A 21081-nucleotide genomic window follows, 5' to 3' on the forward strand; every position below is an offset into this window, starting at 1 on the left:
CCTCTTGGGTAATGTAGTTCAAATGTGTTTGTCATCCATGACAAATAACGTTTGAAACCATTATAAACTACATCAACCAAAACATTTACGAAACCAAGTTGGTGTTTCCAGAAATCAAAACATTACATGGCACTCTGGTTTCTGTTTTTTCACCCATTGCTAAATAATAATTATAGGATAACTTGCCAGAGATATATCTTCCCCATGGATTTGTATATGCCAACCGCCATATAAAATCCACAGAAGAAGAAGAAGAAGAAGAAGAAGAGACTGCATGATCTACAAATCACCTTGCATCATAAATAACAACTCATTATTATTTGTAGATCAGTCAGTCACAATTTACCCATGATACATCACAGTTTTGATGCTTTCGTTCTTATTATACCTCAGTGTCTCGAACACGGCAACTAGCAGGCTGTCTGGCTCATGAAGCTACAGTATAATAAGAAGGTCTGGCTTCCACAAAACTAGCTACATTGTTGCCAGTGGCAGTAGCACAGACCGCTTCTAAACCTGTACTGTCTTTGGTAGTAGCCTACTGCTTTTGTACACGACACTGACCCCTAGTGACATTTAACAACACTGCCGCGTGCTATGGACATTCCGTTTGCATCTACGTGAACCGCGATAGAGGGCTAGTAAGCAAGCTAACTGTTTGCCTGATAAAAACAACATCCTCTTGATGCGTAATTGCCTTATTAATACATATAATGGTTTAGACGAATATAAGCTATAGTCATGAATCTTCGGGGATTCTTCCAAGATTTTAATCCCAGGTAACGTAAAGAGAAATATGACGTCTCTATGCCGGCTATGCTAACTAACGTTAGCTAGCCAGCATATCTGTGTTGGAAAGCGCCTAGCCAGATCCGTTAGTTAGTTAGTCAATGGCTGAATAGTAGTAGGCAGTCTATCTGAACCGGTGAATCACTATGACAGAACGAACGAGCTAACGTTAACTAAACGTCGTTAGCTAGCAGCTTCGGTAACTGGTAAGGTCAGCTAACTAGCTATTATATTGGGGAAGAACAGCGTTAGCTAGCCAGTTAACGTTAGCTATGTTAGCAACTGTGTGGTTAGCTAGTTATCCAGCCCTGTTGTGTTGCTGTCAGTCGTTCAATATTAGTTAGTTAGTTATTGCATGCCAGCTAGCTAGATAACTAACCAACTGAATGGCCAAAATGGCTAACACCACTTAGTTCAGTTTCCTTAATCTGGAATCGCATTGGGGTGCACATTTTTGTACCAGCTCTGCACTAACATGATCTGATGAGTAGCAAGCTGAATAGAGTAATGGGGATCATTGTTTTTCTCCTTCCTTCTCAGTAAGTTTCTCATCTATGCCTGCCTGCTGCTGTTTTCGGTGCTGCTGTCCCTGCGTCTGGATGGCATCATCCAATGGAGTTATTGGGCTGTGTTTGCCCCCATGTGGCTATGGAAGCTCATGGTCATCATCGGTGCTTCAGTGGGCACAGGCGTCTGGTCCCACAACCCACAGTACAGGTGTGTTTTTTAAACAAAAATGCTTTACTCTTTCTCTGGTATTATTTTTTTTTTTGTCAATGTGGCTGTCTTATCAATATAAAATTGTCCTAATGAGAAAGCTGTCTGGTTGCCATAGCTATCACTGCTGACTAGTATGACTTATATTACTGTGCCTGTCATGCTGGTTATGCAGGGCTGAGGGGGAAACCTGTGTGGAGTTCAAGGCCATGCTGATTGCTGTTGGGATCCACCTGCTCCTGCTCACCTTTGAGGTGCTGGTGTGTGACCGTGTGGAGAGGGGCACTCACTTCTGGCTGCTGGTCTTCATGCCCCTCTTCTTCGTCTCGCCTGTCTCTGTTGCAGCCTGTGTGTGGGGCTTCCGGCATGATCGCTCTCTAGAGGTCAGTCTGGCATTATATCAGTCACAAGGATGTTATTTTTCTCAAATAGCCTATTTAGGCTAGATATTGGTGAATATAGTATACCTGTCTACCTCCCTCGTTTTCTCTGTTCTTCCTATCTCTCCTTGTATCAGTTGGAGATCTTGTGCTCAGTCAATATTCTTCAGTTTATCTTCATTGCCCTGCGACTGGATAAAATCATCAGTTGGCCCTGGCTGGTAAGAGAACAACCTGCCTAATATCTAGGTCTGGGGAATAAAAACTCATGGGAATTTAGTACAGCTTACAGCGAGTTGGAAAATATGCGTTGATGTTCTTTTTATTTATTTTTGAATGTTATTTTGTTCAGGTTGTCTGTGTGCCACTGTGGAGTTTAATACAATTTACAGTGAGTTGGAAAATATCATTGATATTCTTTTTATACATTTTTGAATGTTATTTTGTTCAGGTTGTCTGTGTGCCACTGTGGATCGTCATGTCCTTCCTGTGCCTTGTAGTGCTCTACTACATTGTGTGGTCAGTGCTCTTTCTGCGCTCTATGGACCTCATCGCAGAGCAACGGCGCACTCACATCACCATGGCAATCAGCTGGATGACAATCGTTGTACCCTTGCTCACTTTTGAGGTATGTGGTCATGTCATCCATCCTTCAGTTACTATTGTGGCCAGAGAGCTGAAGAAGGTCAGATGTTAAGAACGTTTTTAAAATTTTATTTTTTTTAACCCCGTTTGCCTTGTTTTTATTGTTGTCTCTGTCATTGGCTCTTCAGATCCTGTTGGTCCATAAATTGGATGGCCACTACGGCTCCAGCTATGTGTCAGTATTCGTGCCTCTCTGGCTATCCCTGGTGACACTGATGGCCACGACCTTCGGCCAGAAAGGAGGCAACCACTGTGAGTTACTCCTCGACAGTGATAGCAGTGCAGCAGAAATAATTGTCATATTATATGTCATATTGAGGCAGTGTTCTTTTTATTTCTCTGAGAATGCAGTCAGTGTAACTCCTCAAATATTGCTCCAAACTATTTTTTAAAACTGGTATTTCTCTTTTCTAACAGGGTGGTTTGGCATCCGAAAAGACTTCTGCCAGTTTCTTCTTGAGCTCTTTCCCTTCCTGCGGGAGTATGGGAACGTTTCCTACAACCTGCACCACGAGGACGCTGAGGTGTCCGTGGAGATGCCTGCACACGATCCGCCAAAAATAGCCCCCATGTTCCGCAAAAAGACTGGTGTGGTGATCACACAGAGCCCAGGGAAGTACTTTGTGCCTCCTCCAAAACTGTGCATTGACATGCCTGACTAAATGTAAAGCTTTGCAACAACTGCTCTAGAGCTTTGATGGACTTCACATGCACCAGAGAGCTGTGGTGCACTGACCACCAATTTTAAGAAGCGGCAGAAGAGCATAGTTTCCATGTGGCTCACTCCTAGTGAGCGGTGGGACCGGAATTCAGACATGAGTTTTTAGCGATAACTAAAAACCATGGCAGAGTTTGTGGAACAAAAGGAACGGTAACACTTTATTTGGATACTCCATCTGTAGATGCTCTACAGACTATCGGTAACATTTCAACTAACTATCTACTAACCCTAACCTTAACCCTAAACTTAACCCTAACCCTTATTCTAAACCTAACCCTAAACTTAACCCTAACCCTTATTCTAAACCTAACCCTAACCTTAACAAGCAGTTGCTTATCAACAGATAGTTTGTTAATAGTAGGGATTAACTGTCCCAGGAACATACTTCACATTTCCCAAAAAAATATAATGACAAGACCCGGGAAATAACCAAAAATTCCCCAATGTTGCACTAATGCAATTCTACAAAATACACAACATGTGCAGCAGCAGATTAACAAAAAATGTAATAGCACATTACCCAAACAGGTTGTTGCATGGAAGCCTTTAGCCAAGCATATTTACTAAACACAAAGTAGCCATAAATTCAAAGCACATGCATAATTGACACTGCAGGACTGCACACAAGACCCATGAGGGAGAATTAAATCTTCTCTTAGAGCCTAGGCTATTTTTCTATCCAGTCCCAATCCCACTGAAACTCAAAATCCTGACCTTATTCTGGAATAATAATACAAAATAAAAAAAACATTTTTAGCCATTTAGCAGGCGCTCTTATCCAGAGCGACTTACAGTTAGTGAGTGCATACATTTTTTATACTGGTCCCCCGTGGGAATCGAACCCACAACTCTGGCGTTGCAAGCGCCATGCTCTACCAACTGAGCTACAGGAGGCCTGTACTTAGGTTGCATTATCAAAGAACTTCTCTCGCCTATGCATGTCAAAATAACGCTGTAATATTTCCCCCATTTCTCTGCGCGGTCTCGTCCTTGCTGCCCATATAGAATGTGGTAGAGAATGTGTGATCAACAAACGGCATGAGAGTAGATATTAATATATTTTTTTAAACAGAGTTGGTCCCCGTTAAGATACCTTGATATGTTAAATTATTTCCACTCTTCATCTCCCCGTTATTCATGAGCTGATGTGCTCGCTGTATAATCATCAACTCGATTTTGCCAAACAGGATGTATTCTGTCATTCGTTGGAGGTTATCTAGCAAGTTTAGCGGCTTTGGTTTGACTGCGGTTACAAATGTTGTGTGATTCGACAACGCTAAACTCGGTGTGCGCTCTGTGTCGAGATAGCCTACTTCTGAAATGCGCTGAATTAATTGAGGAACATGATAACGCTCGGAATTTATGAACGGCCTGTTTCGCAATTCAATGTCCATCAAAGATAGTTACTCTATCATTACTAAATTTGCTCTGAAATCTTTACATAGTGACGCCGACAAGGTGGCACAGGAACCATGTCATGGTTTAAAATCCTTTAAATGGACACTTCCGATTTGTGCGGTATTCCCTGGGACTCTCGGGATAAATATGAATTATTCTCGGTATTTAAATTTGGTAGATTTTCGGGAAAATATGAATCCCTAGTTGATAGTATTACCATCTGTAGAGCATCTATCCAAATAAAGTGTGACCAAAGGCACTCTTATATCATCGTGAGTTTTTCTATTTTTTTGAGAGTGGAAAGAGACGGAAGTTCCTTTTCATTTATGTGGTATGATATACTGTACAGTACTTTCTATTTCCCTTGTGATGTTTTGGCCAACAAAATATCTCCAAAGAAATTTTAATATTCAGATGTCTTTCACATGATTCCAGTTGAAGATGCATTATGTGCGTGTCAGAAGTTGTGCTAGTAAATTTCCCAAACCCTGAATCTTTGCATCAAAGCTCAATTACTTTGTTTGGATGGATGATACTGTACCAAGATCATGCTTATTAGGCTAACTGTTTTAAATCTAAGGTTAGCTTACTACTTGGTGATATTTGCTTTTGTTTTATTAAATAATTTAACACTTTTTGAGTAACATTTGTTGTAATATAGTAGTGCATGATACAGGATTATATCCTAGTTTTCCGTTCTTGAGGTCTTGTCCTGTGTGTTTAAGTGACTCAACAACCTTGTCCCTCTAGCGACTCTTTTTATATGGCAGGATGACGTCATTGTTTCTCCTAGTAGTTGACCTTCGCTGTTACCATTCAGGGTGCACAACTTCACCTCGAGAGGTTCCTACTAGTGTGTGCTGGTTTTTAGTTCAACCTGAGTATTCTGGGTAGACCACCAGCCTGCCTCTTCTACCTTGCCAGGTCTGCATTGGGTGATGAGTAAAGGAGAAACCTGCAGTGCTGCTTCTATATCATTATACCTGTGTAAAATGCTTCCTTGGTGAAATTCCCACCTTCACAAAAAATATTCTCCCCCACCATTCCCCTTTGAACTTCTAACTTATCCCATTGTGTTTGTTTTGTCTATGTTCTGTGACCACTCTCTGCTGGCCTGAGAGATAAGCATTACTCATTTGAAAACACATTTTTGACTGGGGACGGACCAATGGTATACTTTCCCCTCTATTGTACCTTGTTTCTTACCTTCCACCATACACATTCTGTTGCAATATAGCTATTTTTTCTTCTGGCAAGCACTTTAATACAAATGTTAAATGTATACTTGCTCCAAGTGGCTGATAACTAACCAATAACAAACAATAAAGTGATTTAAAATTGTATCTGGTAATCATTTTCTTGTCTTGTCAAATGCATTAACCTTTATTTCAAATTGAAATAATACTGTTTGGAAATAATAGTTTTCTGTTTGAACATTATATACTTGATTGCTGATTGGTTGCAATTTACAGCGAAAGGGATACTTCGCGATTTTGGCAATGAGGCTCTTTATCTACTTCCCCAGAGTCCAATGAACTCGTGAATTCCATTTTTATGTATCTGTGTCCAGTATGAAGGAAGTTAGTTTCGCGAGCCAATGCTAACTAGCGTTAGCGCAATGACTGGAAGTCTATGGGTATCTACTAGAATGCTAGCTATTATGGAATGAATGGTTTCCTTGGACTTGTCAGTCACTAGATGGCACTATGCTCCCATTGAAAAAATAATTGGAACTCTCATTACCTTCTTGAGACGTTTTTGTTGAATTTAAACAGGAAGTGTCTACGGGAAATAGTTAAAGTCTTGTAGCTCAAGATTACGTTAACGGTGCCTCGATTTGCAGATCAATTGCGTTTGTTATACCTAGGTCTCTAGAAATACAAGTCAACCATTGTTACTTATAATTACAGTCGGATACATGTAGCCAGCCAGCCAGAGATTAGTGCGATACAAGCGCAAAGGGGTCGATTGACTGCGTGATTATGATGAGTGCAACAGCCATTTGTACTTATTAGCACAATATTTTACGAGTGGTTTAAAGTGATAAAATACCGAGCACCTGGTTCTAACATATTCACGTTGAGTGAAGATGACATTACAAGTGGGTTGCCTATCATTCAGGCAGCCGTACGCGGGATTTGTACTGGATGGTGTAAAAAGTATTGAGACACGTTGGCGCCCCCTGCTGTCCGCAATGGAAAACTGCACTCTAGCTATCCATATTGCGCAGAAGGACTGGGAAGGCGACCAGTGGAGAGACATGCTCACCAATACACTGGGAATGAGCCAAATGCAAATGGAGGAGCTTCTGGCTTCAGGAGACAGATTCGGCCGTGGAGTCGTGGCAGGTAAAACAGTACTTTTGAATTACTTAGCCAGTGGGGAGGGAGGACATAAACACAGCACATCTCATGCTTGATTTAAACTAGATTTGATGAATCTCCAACCCCCTGTCATTTCCTTGTTTCAGGCTTGGTGGAGGTGGGGGAGACTTGGTGCTGCTCTGACAGTGTGCCAGAGGAGAATCTGAGGGAGCTGGAGAAGGCAGCAGTGCTCACTGGGCTCACAGAGAAACACCTCACACAGCTGTCAAACCCACGCTGGCTCAAGGAACCCCTTTATGCCAGAGGGCACAAAGACATTTGGACAGTGGACATCCCAGTACAATTACTGCCATCTGCGTAGAGTTGTTGTAAAATAATGTATACTCATTTTGTACTGACAGGATCATTGTTCAAATTAGGGACGTTTCTAGAGATGACACACAAGCTTTAAGGTGCAATAAATTACCAATGGACTGAAGCATTGTGAATGTGATTGTATATACTGCATGTCTAAAACTCTTATATTGACACCATAACTTTGTTGCAATATGCATTTATTATGAATTTAAACCTGTCTGCTGGGAGAATGGGCCCTATTGGAATTTTTGAAGCTCTGGGAGGTGAAGCTCTGGGGGCAGTGAGGGGGTAAAAGAGGGCAGGGGTGTCATTCCTGCCATCACTAATTGTAGACCGAAGGTGGTCATGTGGGTCTGGATCTGGGCTAGACAAGCTTCTTGGGAATCCCTAGACATCTCTTTGAGGACAGAGATCAGCTTGGGTAGTAAGCCAGTGCTGTGGCTGCTGGGGCTTCTGCTTTCTTCACTCCTCTCAGCCTCCTGGGCTGGAGTGCAGACGTCTGGGGCCAATGACATGGCTGAAATGCTTAGGAGTGGAGCTCTGCAGTTCAACCTAGTTGGAGTCGGGTTGCCTGTGTCGGCCAATCTTGGGCTATGCTGTTGGCCAGCGCTGTTCTTATTGCTGTGACCCAACTTCTCCCTCCCTATGCCAAGTCTCGTGCCTTTGAGCTGCACACATCTCTTCATTTGGGGCAGGAGATGTTTGAATCCTTGGCGGAAATTGGGATTGGAGTAGTATTGCAACTGCAGTATAAAAAAGCAGTGTCATTCAATTAAGTCACACGTCAAAATATAGGCCTCGGAAACTAACACAACACCATTTGATATTCATAACGAACTTGCCTTTGACGTGCATGCATTGTCTTCCTCAGCAATAAAGGTGCTTAGTGAAGCGGATCTCTCGATACCAGGGAAAGCTCTTTTAAAACCGTAGACGTTGAGTTGGCGCACAAAACTCTTCAAGCCAGTCGTTTGAAAGATTTTGTGTGGTTCAAAGCGTTTCAGCACCTCCGACGTGAACAGCTCCTCGTCTATCACTATGTACATTCCGGTCTGGTCCCATTTGATAGATTCTATAATATCGCTCTCTACGATGGTCCACAGTCTTTTGGGGAATGAAATGTAGTACAAGTTGGCATCCACCGGTGCATTTTGAGTCTGAGCAGTGTCTTTCTGTGGTTTCTTGGAAATGGTTTTCTGAGCCAGAATCTGGAATGCGCTCTCTTCCAAGAGAGCTCTCAACTTTTTGTCCTCGACTCCAGAGTCCATACCAATACAGGGAGAGAGCGGAGGACGCGGTCTTTCAGCATGTTTCCTTTTCGTGAAAACTTTGGTAACCGAAATGTCACACATACTTTTTTATTGTATTTTTTATATGCAACGCAGACGTCAAGGACTGTATGCGGGCTTTCAGGAGCAAAATGACTAGCCAAGCGTTAGAATTGTCGTTCTAATGACAAGATGCAAATTATATTTTATATTGTTATAGTCACAGTTCAGATTGTTACATTCCAAGTGGAATGGAACAAACATTCTGTCTTTTTTTTTTTTTTTAAGATAAGCACACGAGAATGATTAATTTATTTCACTATATTCTAAGAAACATAATGTCAAAAACATATCATGAAGGGATAAGTAGGAAGAGGAGACAATGATGAGACATGAACATTCTGTGGGTGACTTAAGTGTGTGGTAGTTTTCAATTATGCCATATGCCCATTTTTTCATTATTAAATTTACCACCAACACAATGTGTAGCCTATATAGGCCTACATTTGGGCAAATTATGTTAATAAAACACATTTGTAAGCCTATACAGTATTCGATTACTGAAGGAATGATGTTGCATATTAATGTAGGTAACATAAACGTTTGGGTTTGGTAAGAAGCTTTGCGTGTTGGTCCAATTGAAGTTGGGATGTCATGAATATATATTCTGTGCTCTTCAAGGTGCTAACCAATACATACTAGTGGAGGTTCTTTCAAATATGTGAAACGACTATCCAATCAGACCGGTCTCGTAGTCAGCTAGCGCGAGGCTGTGTAGGCTACTCAGCTGTTAAAGTGAACGACGTGGGATCGTGTGACTGACTGCGCTCAAACAAACACAGGTAGGCAGACTACAGGGCCTATTGAAAATAATTGTTTGGAATATATTGGCAGCCTATAAAGAAATGTATCTTTGTATTTTGGCATAATGTTTCTCATTCTTAACAATGTGTTCATATTTTCTATTCATAAACAGTTTAATTAATTAGTGGCCTAATTTTATATATATATATATATATATATATATATATAAAAGCTAATCTGGTTCTTTGGGTAGATTATCTAAACGTAATTTTTCTATATTGAAAAGCGTTTGAATTTGTTCATTCAACATGGTGATTTTTTTTGTTGTTGACTGTTCATTATCGAGGATATAAGTGCATTAAAATGGCTGGCCATTGAGAGAATACAATCAGCCATCAAATGTTATTTAAAGACTGACAATCTAATGAAACGACACCAATTTGTTTTAATATCAGATGCATTTTCGTTCCCTCGATGTCGAAAATATTATTTTGTTTCTTTAGCGTTTCCTTCTGGTTTGAGTTTGCTGTGTTTGACTCGGTGCTGCCAACGCTATACCAGTCATGGCTGGCTTGTACAGCCTTTGTTACTGACAGCTCCGCTGTGCGCCAGGCAGTGCTTGGAGAACTTTGACAAACTGATGTAATGTTCGCATTTGGAAATTAAACGTATAGACCTATAGAAATCAAAATAAGCCTTTTCAGTTGATCAAACGATTGAGATCAGAACGTATGTAATGCGTTGACATTGTTCCCGTGCCATTTGTAATCCGTGGCTTTGTTACTAAGCCTTTCCCTAGCAGGGAAGCCGAAGCCATTTTAATCAATGAACTCCTATAGGAGATCTACCCTTCATTCGGCACCAAATACAGTCCCCATACAAACGCCTTTAGAATTGTTAAAATATAGTTAATGGGTCTATTTGTAAAGGAGAAAAATACCAAACACGAAATGTTGTTAAAATTAAAGGACAGTTTCTGTCATGAGAATTTATTATACAAAATGGAAGATGAATCATTCCTGCTGAGGAATTCTCTTCTATCCGCATGTAGGCTTATATTGAGTTGCATCACCAACACACGCACTAAAAATTATTTATTCAAATCACCTCATCTCGGGTGTGCGGTTTGGCGGTGGATGACATGAGTAGCCTAAATATCTCTTCAATTAACTGGCACATCATTTTCCACTTTTAATTTAAAGTAGAATTCAATTTTTTTTTTTATCCAGGCAGCATTGCTAACAAAACATCTTTTTTTAACCTACTTTTTAAACCACTGTATGGGTCAGAATGGGCTTACCAACAAAATACGATTAAACAAATAATTAACTGTACAATAGCTTGATGAGAAAATATTTCAAGGTGCATTCCATGACATCTTCATACATACCACTATACTTATATTATGGGAATAGCTGGACATCTTGTCTTGAAATGCCTAAATATAAACTGGCATAACATTTGCCCATCATAGAAGGATCATTGTGATGGCTCAATAGTACCTGTGCATTTGGGGTCCAGACTCCAGAGAGCATTTCATTGAGCTTTAATGTCTGTCTTGTAGGAGCTGGTGGAAGATAGATATTCTGGTGGTGCAAGAGAACATCCACCACTTTTCAGGATGGCCAAAGGTGACGCTCGTAAGCCGAAGGGCAAGATGTCTGCCTATGCCTACTTCGTTCAAACCTGCCGAGAAGAACACAAAAATAAGAATCCAGAGATCCCAGTGAACTTTTCAGAGTTTTCCAAGAAGTGCTCTGGAAGATGGAAGGTAGAGGAGCAACATGAAAAGTTTAAGTATTTCAGCGTGAAACGATTTTGTCATGATCATTATTTTCAACATAATGGCACTAGGCTAGCATGGTGCAGTCCTATCCATCCATACACCAACTTAACATTTTACTTGCCACTCTTGTTGTTGTTGTTTTTTCAGACAATGTCTCCAAAGGAGAAGTCAAAGTTTGAGGACCAGGCCAAGCAGGACAAAGCTCGCTATGATTCGGAAATGATGAGCTATGGTCCTCCTGGGAAGAGGGGCAAGAAGGCAAAGAAGGATGCTAATGCTCCAAAGAGACCTCCGTATGTCTATTCCTAAACACTGTCATCATCTATAGTAGTTAAATTAACATCATTATATCTTGCACTGTTTCACTTGGCTGTCTTCAGATTGATTTTAATTAGTTGTGCTTTTGAAGCAATTTGTATTTCAAGTGAAATTGGTTTATGCTGCTTATTGTAGACAGTTCACAACGATGTATGATTCATTTTCAAGGCCTGCAACAAACAGGAATGACTACATCTCTTCTCTTACAGATCGGGATTCTTTGTTTTCTGTGCTGAGCAGCGCCCCAAGATCAAAGCCCAACACCCAAGCTTTGGCATTGGGGATGTGGCCAAGAAGCTTGGAGAGATGTGGAACAACTTGACAGACTCCAATAAGCAGCCGTATCTTGTCAAAGCCAACAAACTCAAGGAAAAATACCAAAAGGTAACGCCATTGAGGACTCTGTATTTGTCTCAAAGGAAATGTACAATTTGATTTGTACCACTAAGTGGTCTGACTGTGCTGTCAGACCCTATATGCAAGGAATCACTAGATAAATATAGCAAAACCTGTGGATTTCGAGGGGTAGGAAATAACTTGTTTTTAAGACACTTTTGCTTACGGTTTCTAGGATGTGGCAGATTACAAAGGAGGAAAAGTGGGTGGGGCAGGAGCCTCTAAATCAAAGAAGGCTGAAGATGATGATGATGACGACGAGGATGATGAGGAAGAGGACGAAGATGATGATGATGATGATGATGAATAATCATCTTTGACAAATAGAAAATGGTATTGTGATTGGTTAAGACACTGGCTGGTGAGCAAACCCATCTGTAGGGTTCAACTGTCCTAGAACAAAACATCCAATTGGTTTTGAAACTATTTTCTCCCTGTAGTTACTTTCTGTTTGTCATTTGGGTCTTTAACACCGTGCTGTCAGTGTTCTCTTGATCTCTTTGTTTTTGTCAGTTGAACAAACATATTTAAAGCGATAGCATAAGAGTTCACACCCTTTAACTCCTAAAAGATGTGTAAGGTGCCGTGTGTGTTACCATAAGGGTGTTGAAATAGATTTTATTTAATTTTTCTGTTTTACTGGGTTGTGAATTTCATGGAATTGTAAGTTTGCGTTTGAGGGACTTGAACCAGTGTTTCATATGTGTATCTAGAGACACAATCCATAGACTTTAGGCAGATGTCCAGTCCAACAACCAGGTATTTACCATTGCCTATTATGCCAACCAACTGTGTTTGAAGCAGGGCTGATCCATTTCACTGTGTTATGGCTGAAAGGAATGATTAAATATATTTTTGTTGTTGTTGGGGGAATGACTTTTTTTTTTTAGATGTGAGGATGTCTCCCTTTTGACCAATGGTGACACTACATCTGTTGGACAAGGTTGGTTTCTTTGCACCTGCAATTTGTTTTGAATGTTTAGGATGCCGCTGATTTAAAATAAAAATTTAAATTTTTATGTTCTGTGTGGATCGAAATTGATTTCTTCCCTGCATTGAAATTACCACAATTGCGCAATGTATTTTTTTAAATTGTGCCTTTTTCTTTAGCTGTAAATGTATTAAAGTTTATGCAACATTGTAGTATTTTGATATGAGTGTTTTTGATATGACACTACTGTTGTGAGAAGTGTGGATCTTCAGTAGTGACTAAGAAATTCTAACACTTAATAGGAGGAACATTTGAGTCATGAGACCATATAAACTGCAATCCATCTCTCCCCACATGTATCAGAGAACCACTCAGCTGTGTGTAGTTGTACACATGTTGCTCTTTTTCAGGTTATTTATTATCCAACAAAAGGTTGCATGAAAAGTCATATCTGTCAACATCAGTGAGCATGCATCTCTGACTCTCGGGGACCAAATGGGCGTGGAGGAGAAATGTACAGTTGAAGTCGGAAGTTTACATACACCTTAGCCAAATACATTTAAACTGAGTTTTTCACAATTCCTGACATTTAATCCTAGAAAAAATTCCCTGTCTTAGGTCAGTTAGGATCACCACTTTATTTTAAGAATGTGAAATGTCAGAATAATAGTATAATTATTTATTTCAGCTTTTATTTCTTTAAGCACATTCCCAGTGGGTCAGAAGTTTACATACACTCAATTAGTATTTGGTAGCATTGCCTTTAAATTGTTTAACTTGGGTCAAACGTTTCGGGTAGCCTTCCACAACAAGTTGGGTGAATTTTGGCCCATTCCTCCTGACAGAGCTGGTGTAACTACATTTTTACATTTTAGTCATTTAGCAGATGCTCTTATCCAGAGCAACTTACAGTTAGTGCATACATTATTTTAAAAGCTTTCCCCTTTTTCCTCCAAACATAACGATGGTCATTATGGCCAAACAGTTCTATTTTTGTTTCATCAGACTAGAGGACATTTCTCCAAAAAGTACAATCTTTGTCCCCATGTGCAGTTGCAAACCGTAGTCTGGATTTTTTATGGCGGTTTTGGAGCAGTGGCTTCTTCCTTGCTGAGCAGCCTTTCATGTTATGTCGATATAGAACTCGTTTTACTGTGGATATAGAGACTTTTGTACCTGTTTCCTCCAGCATCTTCACAAGGTCCTTTGCTGTTGTCCTGGGATTGATTTGCACTTTTCGCACCAAAGTACAATCATCTCTAGGAGACAGAACGCGTCTCCTTCCTGAGCGGTATGACGGCTGCGTGGTCCCATGGTGTTTATACTTGCATACTATTGTTTGTACAGATGAACGTGGTACCTTCAGGCGTTTAGAAATTGCTCCCAAGGATGAACCAGACTTGTGTAGGTCTACAATTTATTTTCTGAGGTCTTGGCTGATTTCTTTTGATTTTCCCATGATGTCAAGCAAAGAGGCACTGAGTTTGAAGGTAGGCCTTGAAATACATCCATAGGTACACCTCCAATTGACTCAAATGATGACAATTAGCCTATCGGAAGCTTCTAAAGCACAGTCGACTTAGTGTATGTAAACTTCTAACCCACTGCAATTGTGATACAGTGAATTATAAGTGAAATAATCTGTCTGTAAACAATTGTTGGAAAAATTACTTGTGTCATGTCCTAACCGACTTGCCAAAACTATAGTTTGTTAACAATACATTTTTGGAGTAGTTGCAAAATGAATTTTAATGACTCCAACCTAAGTGTATGTAAACTTCTGACTTCAACTGTACATCCTTGACTGACGTAATCATAAACCTCACTGCTGGGGCAGCAGGCATGTAATAACTACATCTTTCAATGACCTAACATCAAACTTTTCCATAGATTTAACCCTTGATGACTCTCCTGACTTACAACACAAGGTTAAATGGAAACATCTAGTGAATGATGCTGCTGGACAGGACGGCTATCAAAATGTCAACTTTTAACCATGAATATGGAAAAGGTTGAAGTCGCTGTGTGGTCCTTCATGGTGACCCTGGAAATCTCTCTTACGGCCAAGATCGTTTTGGATTGCCACCAGGATTGCCCGGTCTAGCTAAAATTTCTAGCCCAATGACCTCTTAAAACCTGCCCACAAGGCCTGAAAATGAGCTCCAAAAAAATGTTCGCAGCAAGAGAGGAGTTGACACATTTTTCCAATAAACCCTTTTTCCATAACGTTATAGAGCGAATTCAGAAGGAATATCGACGTCATTTTTAACAATGTAGGCTAAGAAGCAAAATTTGGTTTTCCATCAAAATAACAATTATTGTGAGTTTAAGAATATGTCGCAAAAGAAAATATAAAAGCTCCCTTATTAAACTCCAGATCCTTTTCCATCGATGGATGTCGATTTAACTTATTTTGACTGGTATGATTAAGCAATAAGGCCTGAGGAGGTGTGGTATATGGCCAATATACCACAAAGAACAGCCCTTAGCCGTGGTACATTGGCCATATACCACAACCCCCCGAGGTGCCTTATTGCTATTATAAACTGGTTACCAACGTAATTAGAACAGTAAAAAGCATGTTTTTGTCATACCCTTTGTACACGTCTGATATACCATGGCTTTCAACCAATAAGCATCCAGGGATCAAAACCGGTGTTTCAAGCCCTGAATGCTGATTGGCTGACAGCTATGGTATATCAGACCGCATACCACGGGTATGACAAAACATTTATTTCTACTGCTCTAATTAAGTTGGTAACCAGTTTATAATAGCAATAAGGCACCTCTGGGGTTTGTGGTATATGGCCAATATACCACAGCTAAGGGCTGTATCCAGGCACTCCACATTGCGTCGTGCATAAGAACAGCCCTTAACCATGGTATATTGACCATATACCACACCCCCTCGGGCCTTATTGCTTAAATAAATCCTGTTTGCGCATGTGCATAACTATAGCGACCGGGAGACTCATGGGCGGCGCACAATTGGCCCAGCGTCGTCCAGGGTAGGGGAGGGAATGGCCGGCAGGGATGTAGCTCAGTTGATAGAGCATGGCGTTTGCAACGCCAGGGTTGTGGGTTCGATTCCCACGGGGGGACAGTATAAAAAAAATATGTATTCACTAACTGTAAGTCGCTCTGGATAAGAGCGTCTGCTAAATGACGTAAATGTAAATGTAAATATAGATACATCTGACAGGAGAGTTCTAAGTGATGAAAGTTGGACAGAGGATCTCAATCTCTGTGCAAGAAACACTTGGACGAACTTCAAAAAACTAATTTTAGGCTATTTATGTGCCAGATGTTAAGACTACAAACCGTTATAAATGACCTGTTTGTGAGATTGACTTGTTATTTCAATAGACATAAGCTACTGACTAAAATCTGGGTTTATAATTGCAATTCAACTTTGAAATGGTTTGCTGAGCTGGATGCAGGTAGCCTATAGCCCCTGATAGACCAACATCTAATTTCAGGGAAAAGTCCACAATGAAACTGACATTAAATGTGGAGAATGATACATTTGCGATAGAGCTGTGACCATGATCACAACTGATAACTTCCAATTTAATTAACAAAACACGTACATTAATAATTGCATAATAACACAAGGCTAAAAACACAAACTGAGTTATAGACTATTTAATAAATCCGTTTGCCAGCTCCAGGTAAGGCTACACAAGTGGCACAAATTGATTTGCAATGACTCCAGTGATATCGTCATTTCAACGTACTGTAGCCTAGAATGGCATATAATTAATAGCCTACTTGATGGCCAACAGATGCAAATGTAGCCTATCATTCTCCACTTTTAATGTACTTTTCATTCTGGACTTTTTCCCCATAGCACAAGCACGCGAGGGAGTTCCATAACTTCCATTTCAAATGTCCACTCGTGCAGCGCTCCAGACCATAGAACCGAGCATGAGTAAAACCCTTCGCTTGATACAGTTATCTATAAGAAAAGTCGACATTAGAATGCAGTTTGCTTAAAACCACCTCAGAGTGAATTTATCTAAAGAGCTCTAGTGTGCCTAAAGGTTAGAAGACAGAAAGTTTTTAAAACTACATTGTTAATTTGTGTTAGCCTCTGATCTTGATTTGACCATGTTTTCTATGTCTGGGGTGTATTCACTAGGAACCCAACAGAACCAAACGTAATGAAACGGGGATGGATCTACCTGAATATGTCCAATAGAAACTCCTTTTAATTTTTTTGCAAAACGTTTTCTGGTTTGGAGCAAACGGTTTCTGTTGCAAAACATTTAGCAACTTTTTGCTACGGTCTTCGTCTAATGAATACACCCCTGGTCAATAGGTCTAATGTCCAGCCACTGAACTTAATGAGTCAGTTGACACAATCAATGGACTCTATGCACTCCAACAACTTTAACATTCCAGCCACTGGCCCGAGACATGCATTACACAATTTCACACAGGATCTGTTGTGTTGTCAACTAGTAAAAAAAAAAAAATCCTTGTATTTACTGTATATGTGTAAATAAAAGCTTTAGGTATTACATTATATAGATACAGCACAGCTCAACACTGTTATGTTTTGTGTTTGTTCTTTTTTCTACATGAAACGTATGTTACATCAGTCAAGTATTATGCCTCATTTATCATGGCAGAAAGCTATGTATTTAATGGACAACAATGTGTTGCTCTGAACATCTGAATCTAATCCAAACTTGAAGTGCAGTAAATGGATGTTAGGTAATGTGACCACTGTATTGAATCAGTTATCTCTGTTTTTAAGTTGACTGTTGACATTCTTCAAACCCCTTTTTTCTCCCTTGTCAGCAGACAAACTGGTGATCTGATATAGTGAGCATGAAAAATCAGGACATGACGTCATCATTTAATTCAGCGTATTCTAAATACATTTACATCAACTGTCCACCAAGTTTGAACTTTGGGACAGATTCAAAACCAGATTATTGGGTAGATCCAATACAATACTCTTCCACTGTAGTAAGAAAGCATGTTCGTTTCACTCAGTAAACATGGTTCTGTTGAGCGTATGAATCTACTTAAGGTTTTCAAGTAGAGCACAACGGTTCCAGCAGAGGAAGCTCTCTCTCTCTCTCTCTCTCTCTCTCTCTCTCTCTCTCTCTCTCTCTCTCTCTCTCTCTCTCTCTCTCTCTCTCTCTCTCTCTCTCTCTCTCTCTCTCTCTCTCTCTCTCTCTCTCTCTCTCTCTCTCTCTCTCTCGCTCTCTCTCTCTCTCTCTCTCTCTCTCTCTCAATTTCAATTTAAGGGCTTTATTGGCATGGGAAACGTATGTTAACATTGCCAAAGCAAGTGAAGTAGAGAGTAAACAAAAGTGAAATAAACAATAAATATTAACAGTAAACATTACAGTCAGAAGTTCCAAAAGAATAAAGACATTTCAGATGTCATATTATGTATATATACAGTTTTGTAACAATGTGCAAATAGTTAAAGTACAAATGGAAAAATAAATAAACATAAATATGGGTTGTATTTACAATGGTGTTTGTTCTTCACTGGTTGCCCTTTTCTTGTGGCAACAGGTCACAAATCTTGCTGCTGTGATGGCACACTGTGGTTTTTCACCCAGTAGATAAATGCAGCTCAGTTTCCACCTCATTGTGTGGGCAGTGTGCACATAGCCTGTCTTCTCTTGAGTCACAGTGGTCAGGTATTCTGCCATTGTGTACTCTCTGTTTAGAGACAAATAGCATTCTAGTTTGCTCAGTTTTTTTGTTAATTCTTTCCAATGTGTCAAGTAATTCTCTTTTTGTTTTCTCATGATTTGGTTGGGTCTAACTGTGTTGTTGTTGTTGTTGTCCTGGGGCTCTATGGGGTCTGTTTGTGTTTGTGAACAGAGCCCCAGGACCAGCTTACTTAGGGGACTCTTCTCCAAGTTCATCTCTTTGTAGGTGATGGCTTTGTTATGGAAGGTTTGGGAATCGCTTCCTTTTAAGTGGTTATAGAATTTAACGGCTCTTTTCTGGATTTTGATAATTAGCGGGTATCGGCCTAATTCTGCTCTGCATGCATTATTTGGTGTTTTTCGTTGTACACAGAGGATATTTTTGCAGAATTTTGCATGCAGAGTCTCAATTTGGTATTTGTCCCATTTTGTGAATTATTAGTTGGTGAGCGGACCCCAGACCTCACAACCATAAAGGGCAATGGGTTCTATAACTGATTAAAGTATCTTTAGCCAGATCCTAATTGGTATGTCAAATTTTATGTTCCTTTTGATGACATAGAAGGCCCTTCTTGCCTTGTCTCTCAGATCGTTTACAGCTTTGTGGAAGTTACTTGTGGCGCTGATGTTTAGGCCGAGGTATGTATAGTTTTTTGTGTGCTCTAGGGCAACGGTGTCTAGATGGAATTTGTATTTGTGGTCCTGGCAACTGGACCTTTTTTGGAACACCATTATTTTTGTCTTACTGAGATTTACTGTCAGGGCCCGCCCAGGTCTGACAGAATCTGTGCAGAAGATCTAGGTGCTGCTGTAGGCCCTCCTTGGTTGGTGACAGAAGCACCAGATCATCAGCAAACAGTAGACATTTGACTTCAGATTCTAGCAGGGTGAGGCCGGGTGCTGCAGACTATTCTAGTGCCCTCGCCAATTATTTTATATATATGTTGAAGAGGGTGGGGCTTAAACTGCATCCCTGTCTCACCCCATGGCCATGTGGAAAGAAATGTGTGTGTTTTTTGCCAATTTTAACCGCACACTTGTTTGTGTACATGGATTTTATAATGTTGTATGTTTTTCCCCCAACACCACTTTCCATCAATTTGTATAGCAGACCCTCATGCCAAATTGAGTCAAAAGCTTTTTTGAAATCAACAAAGCATGAGAAGACTTTGCCTTTGTTTTCTTTTGTTTGTTTTTCAATTAGGGTGTGCAGGGTGAATACGTCATCGGTCGTACGGTAATTTGATTAAAAGCCTATTTGACATTTGCTCAGTACATTGTTTTCACTGAGGAAATGAACTAGTCTGCTGTTAATGATAATGCAGAGGATTTTCCCAAGGTTGCTGTTGACGCATATCCCACGGTAGTTATTGGGGTCAAATTTGTCTCCACTTTTGTGGATTGGGGTGATCAGTCCTTGGTTCCAAATATTGGGGAAGATGCCCTCTCTCTCTCTCTTACATCTATCTCTGTTACCCCTGTGATTACATATATCTCTGTTACCCCTGTGATTACACCTGGGTTTATTCCCAAGGCTTTTTGTACTTACTGCATTATTAAAATAGCCTCTTTAATCCAGGCCATAGAATGTGACCACATTATCTAATCACCTCTGCTGTAAATGTCTCATATGTTCTGATGCACAAACTGTTTGTGCCCTTTGGATTCTCCAGCACAGAGCCCTGGTGCAAATTTAATATTTTACCCGATAGAAATCTGAAAATGAATATAAGTCTATTTGATAGGAATAAGATAGGACTTCCTTACCTATGACAAGAGATACATGTTTTATGCTGGAAGGAAGGTTCATAAGAATAAGGCAGGTGATATTCTCTTCTCTCTCTGTACAGAGGTCATACTGTACACTCTGTCAGCCTATTAAGGCATGTTGGATCTATTTGCATGGAGTCACTATGAGGTTGGAAATCATTCTACTCTAGATATAATTGTTTCCATTATATCACAGTGCATTAAATATTCTGATGAATGCCCTAATCCATCAGTGTAGCCTATTAACATGTAGTATATTTGAGAGGGGGAACGGGAGGGGACAGAAAAACCACAACCTCACAATTGATTTGCTCAGAAGATAATTTGATGAGGCTTTTTTCTCACTATGTGCCTGCAGGATTGTGTTTGTGATATGAAAACTTAACTGCGACACCAGACAAAATGGGTCTCTCTCACCCAATGTGAAGTGTAGTACATATATAATTCACAGGTGATGATGGTGTGTAGCATGGTATTGGTTTAGGCTGTGATCATTGACTACATGACCTTGAGGTACAGTCTGTAGCCCACTTGCTGAACAGACGATGGGTCTCTAGAGACACTAATGCATGTTGTTGTAACTTACATTACAGAAGCGGCAGGTACAATGAAGATGTCTAACTAGCCTGCGGAAATCCCTGATATTGGTGCATCAATATTCAGCACCATAGACAGCGCTGTGATCAGCGCGAAGGAAACCAAAGGATCGCTAGCTGATTTCAGCACCACGACCACTGAACAGTGCCTTGTGGGGCTGTGACGGCAGGAAGTCCTTCCTCTGCTATTCTCATCCCCC

General features: G+C 40.3%; 3 protein-coding genes across 4 annotated transcripts; all 3 read left to right on the forward strand.

Annotated features, from left to right (window-relative positions):
• The first annotated feature begins 584 nt into the window (after window positions 1-584).
• LOC311099964 (transmembrane protein 185-like) lies at window positions 585-5993 on the forward strand. 2 transcript variants are annotated; one of them, XM_084140686.1, is made up of 7 exons: window positions 585-779; window positions 1330-1506; window positions 1682-1889; window positions 2024-2107; window positions 2338-2514; window positions 2660-2783; window positions 2949-5993. In XM_084140686.1, exons 1-7 carry the CDS (start codon window positions 742-744, stop codon window positions 3191-3193), a joined length of 1053 nt encoding a protein of 350 aa, XP_083996812.1. In that variant the 5' UTR covers window positions 585-741; the 3' UTR covers window positions 3194-5993. The 2 variants fall into 2 exon arrangements, with proteins under 2 accessions (XP_083996812.1, XP_083996811.1); XM_084140685.1 differs by having other exon boundaries at window positions 606-779; window positions 2239-2514.
• A 452-nt stretch (window positions 5994-6445) lies between these two features.
• LOC311099978 (protein EOLA1-like) lies at window positions 6446-7452 on the forward strand. Its single transcript, XM_084140704.1, has 2 exons — window positions 6446-6998; window positions 7121-7452. The coding sequence occupies exons 1-2, from the start codon at window positions 6740-6742 to the stop codon at window positions 7333-7335; spliced, it is 474 nt and encodes a 157-aa protein (XP_083996830.1). The 5' UTR covers window positions 6446-6739; the 3' UTR covers window positions 7336-7452.
• Window positions 7453-9339: 1887 nt separating this feature from the next.
• Window positions 9340-13048, forward strand: LOC311099976 (high mobility group protein B3-like). Its single transcript, XM_084140701.1, has 5 exons — window positions 9340-9441; window positions 10968-11174; window positions 11337-11482; window positions 11717-11891; window positions 12079-13048. The coding sequence occupies exons 2-5, from the start codon at window positions 11025-11027 to the stop codon at window positions 12211-12213; spliced, it is 606 nt and encodes a 201-aa protein (XP_083996827.1). The 5' UTR covers window positions 9340-9441; window positions 10968-11024; the 3' UTR covers window positions 12214-13048.
• Window positions 13049-21081: the final 8033 nt, after the last annotated feature.

This window comes from Coregonus lavaretus (genome assembly GCF_964263955.1).
Source record: "Coregonus lavaretus genome assembly, chromosome: 24".
NCBI lineage: Eukaryota > Metazoa > Chordata > Actinopteri > Salmoniformes > Salmonidae > Coregonus > Coregonus lavaretus.

Excerpts from the sequence above, each read along its gene's own strand:
- LOC311099964 (XM_084140685.1), top strand. The coding sequence starts at position 742 with ATGAATCTTCGGGGATTCTTCCAAGATTTTAATCCCAG. Across the intron at positions 2,515-2,659 it reads TACCCTTGCTCACTTTTGAG|ATCCTGTTGGTCCATAAATT; the intron begins GTATGTGGTCAT and ends TTGGCTCTTCAG. Across the intron at positions 2,784-2,948 it reads CCAGAAAGGAGGCAACCACT|GGTGGTTTGGCATCCGAAAA; the intron begins GTGAGTTACTCC and ends CTTTTCTAACAG.
- LOC311099978 (XM_084140704.1), top strand. The coding sequence starts at position 6,740 with ATGACATTACAAGTGGGTTGCCTATCATTCAGGCAGCCGTACGCGGGA. Across the intron at positions 6,999-7,120 it reads CGGCCGTGGAGTCGTGGCAG|GCTTGGTGGAGGTGGGGGAG; the intron begins GTAAAACAGTAC and ends TCCTTGTTTCAG.
- LOC311099976 (XM_084140701.1), top strand. The coding sequence starts at position 11,025 with ATGGCCAAAGGTGACGCTCGTAAGCCGAAGGGCAAGATGTCTGCCTAT. Across the intron at positions 11,483-11,716 it reads AATGCTCCAAAGAGACCTCC|ATCGGGATTCTTTGTTTTCT; the intron begins GTATGTCTATTC and ends CTTCTCTTACAG. Across the intron at positions 11,892-12,078 it reads TCAAGGAAAAATACCAAAAG|GATGTGGCAGATTACAAAGG; the intron begins GTAACGCCATTG and ends TACGGTTTCTAG.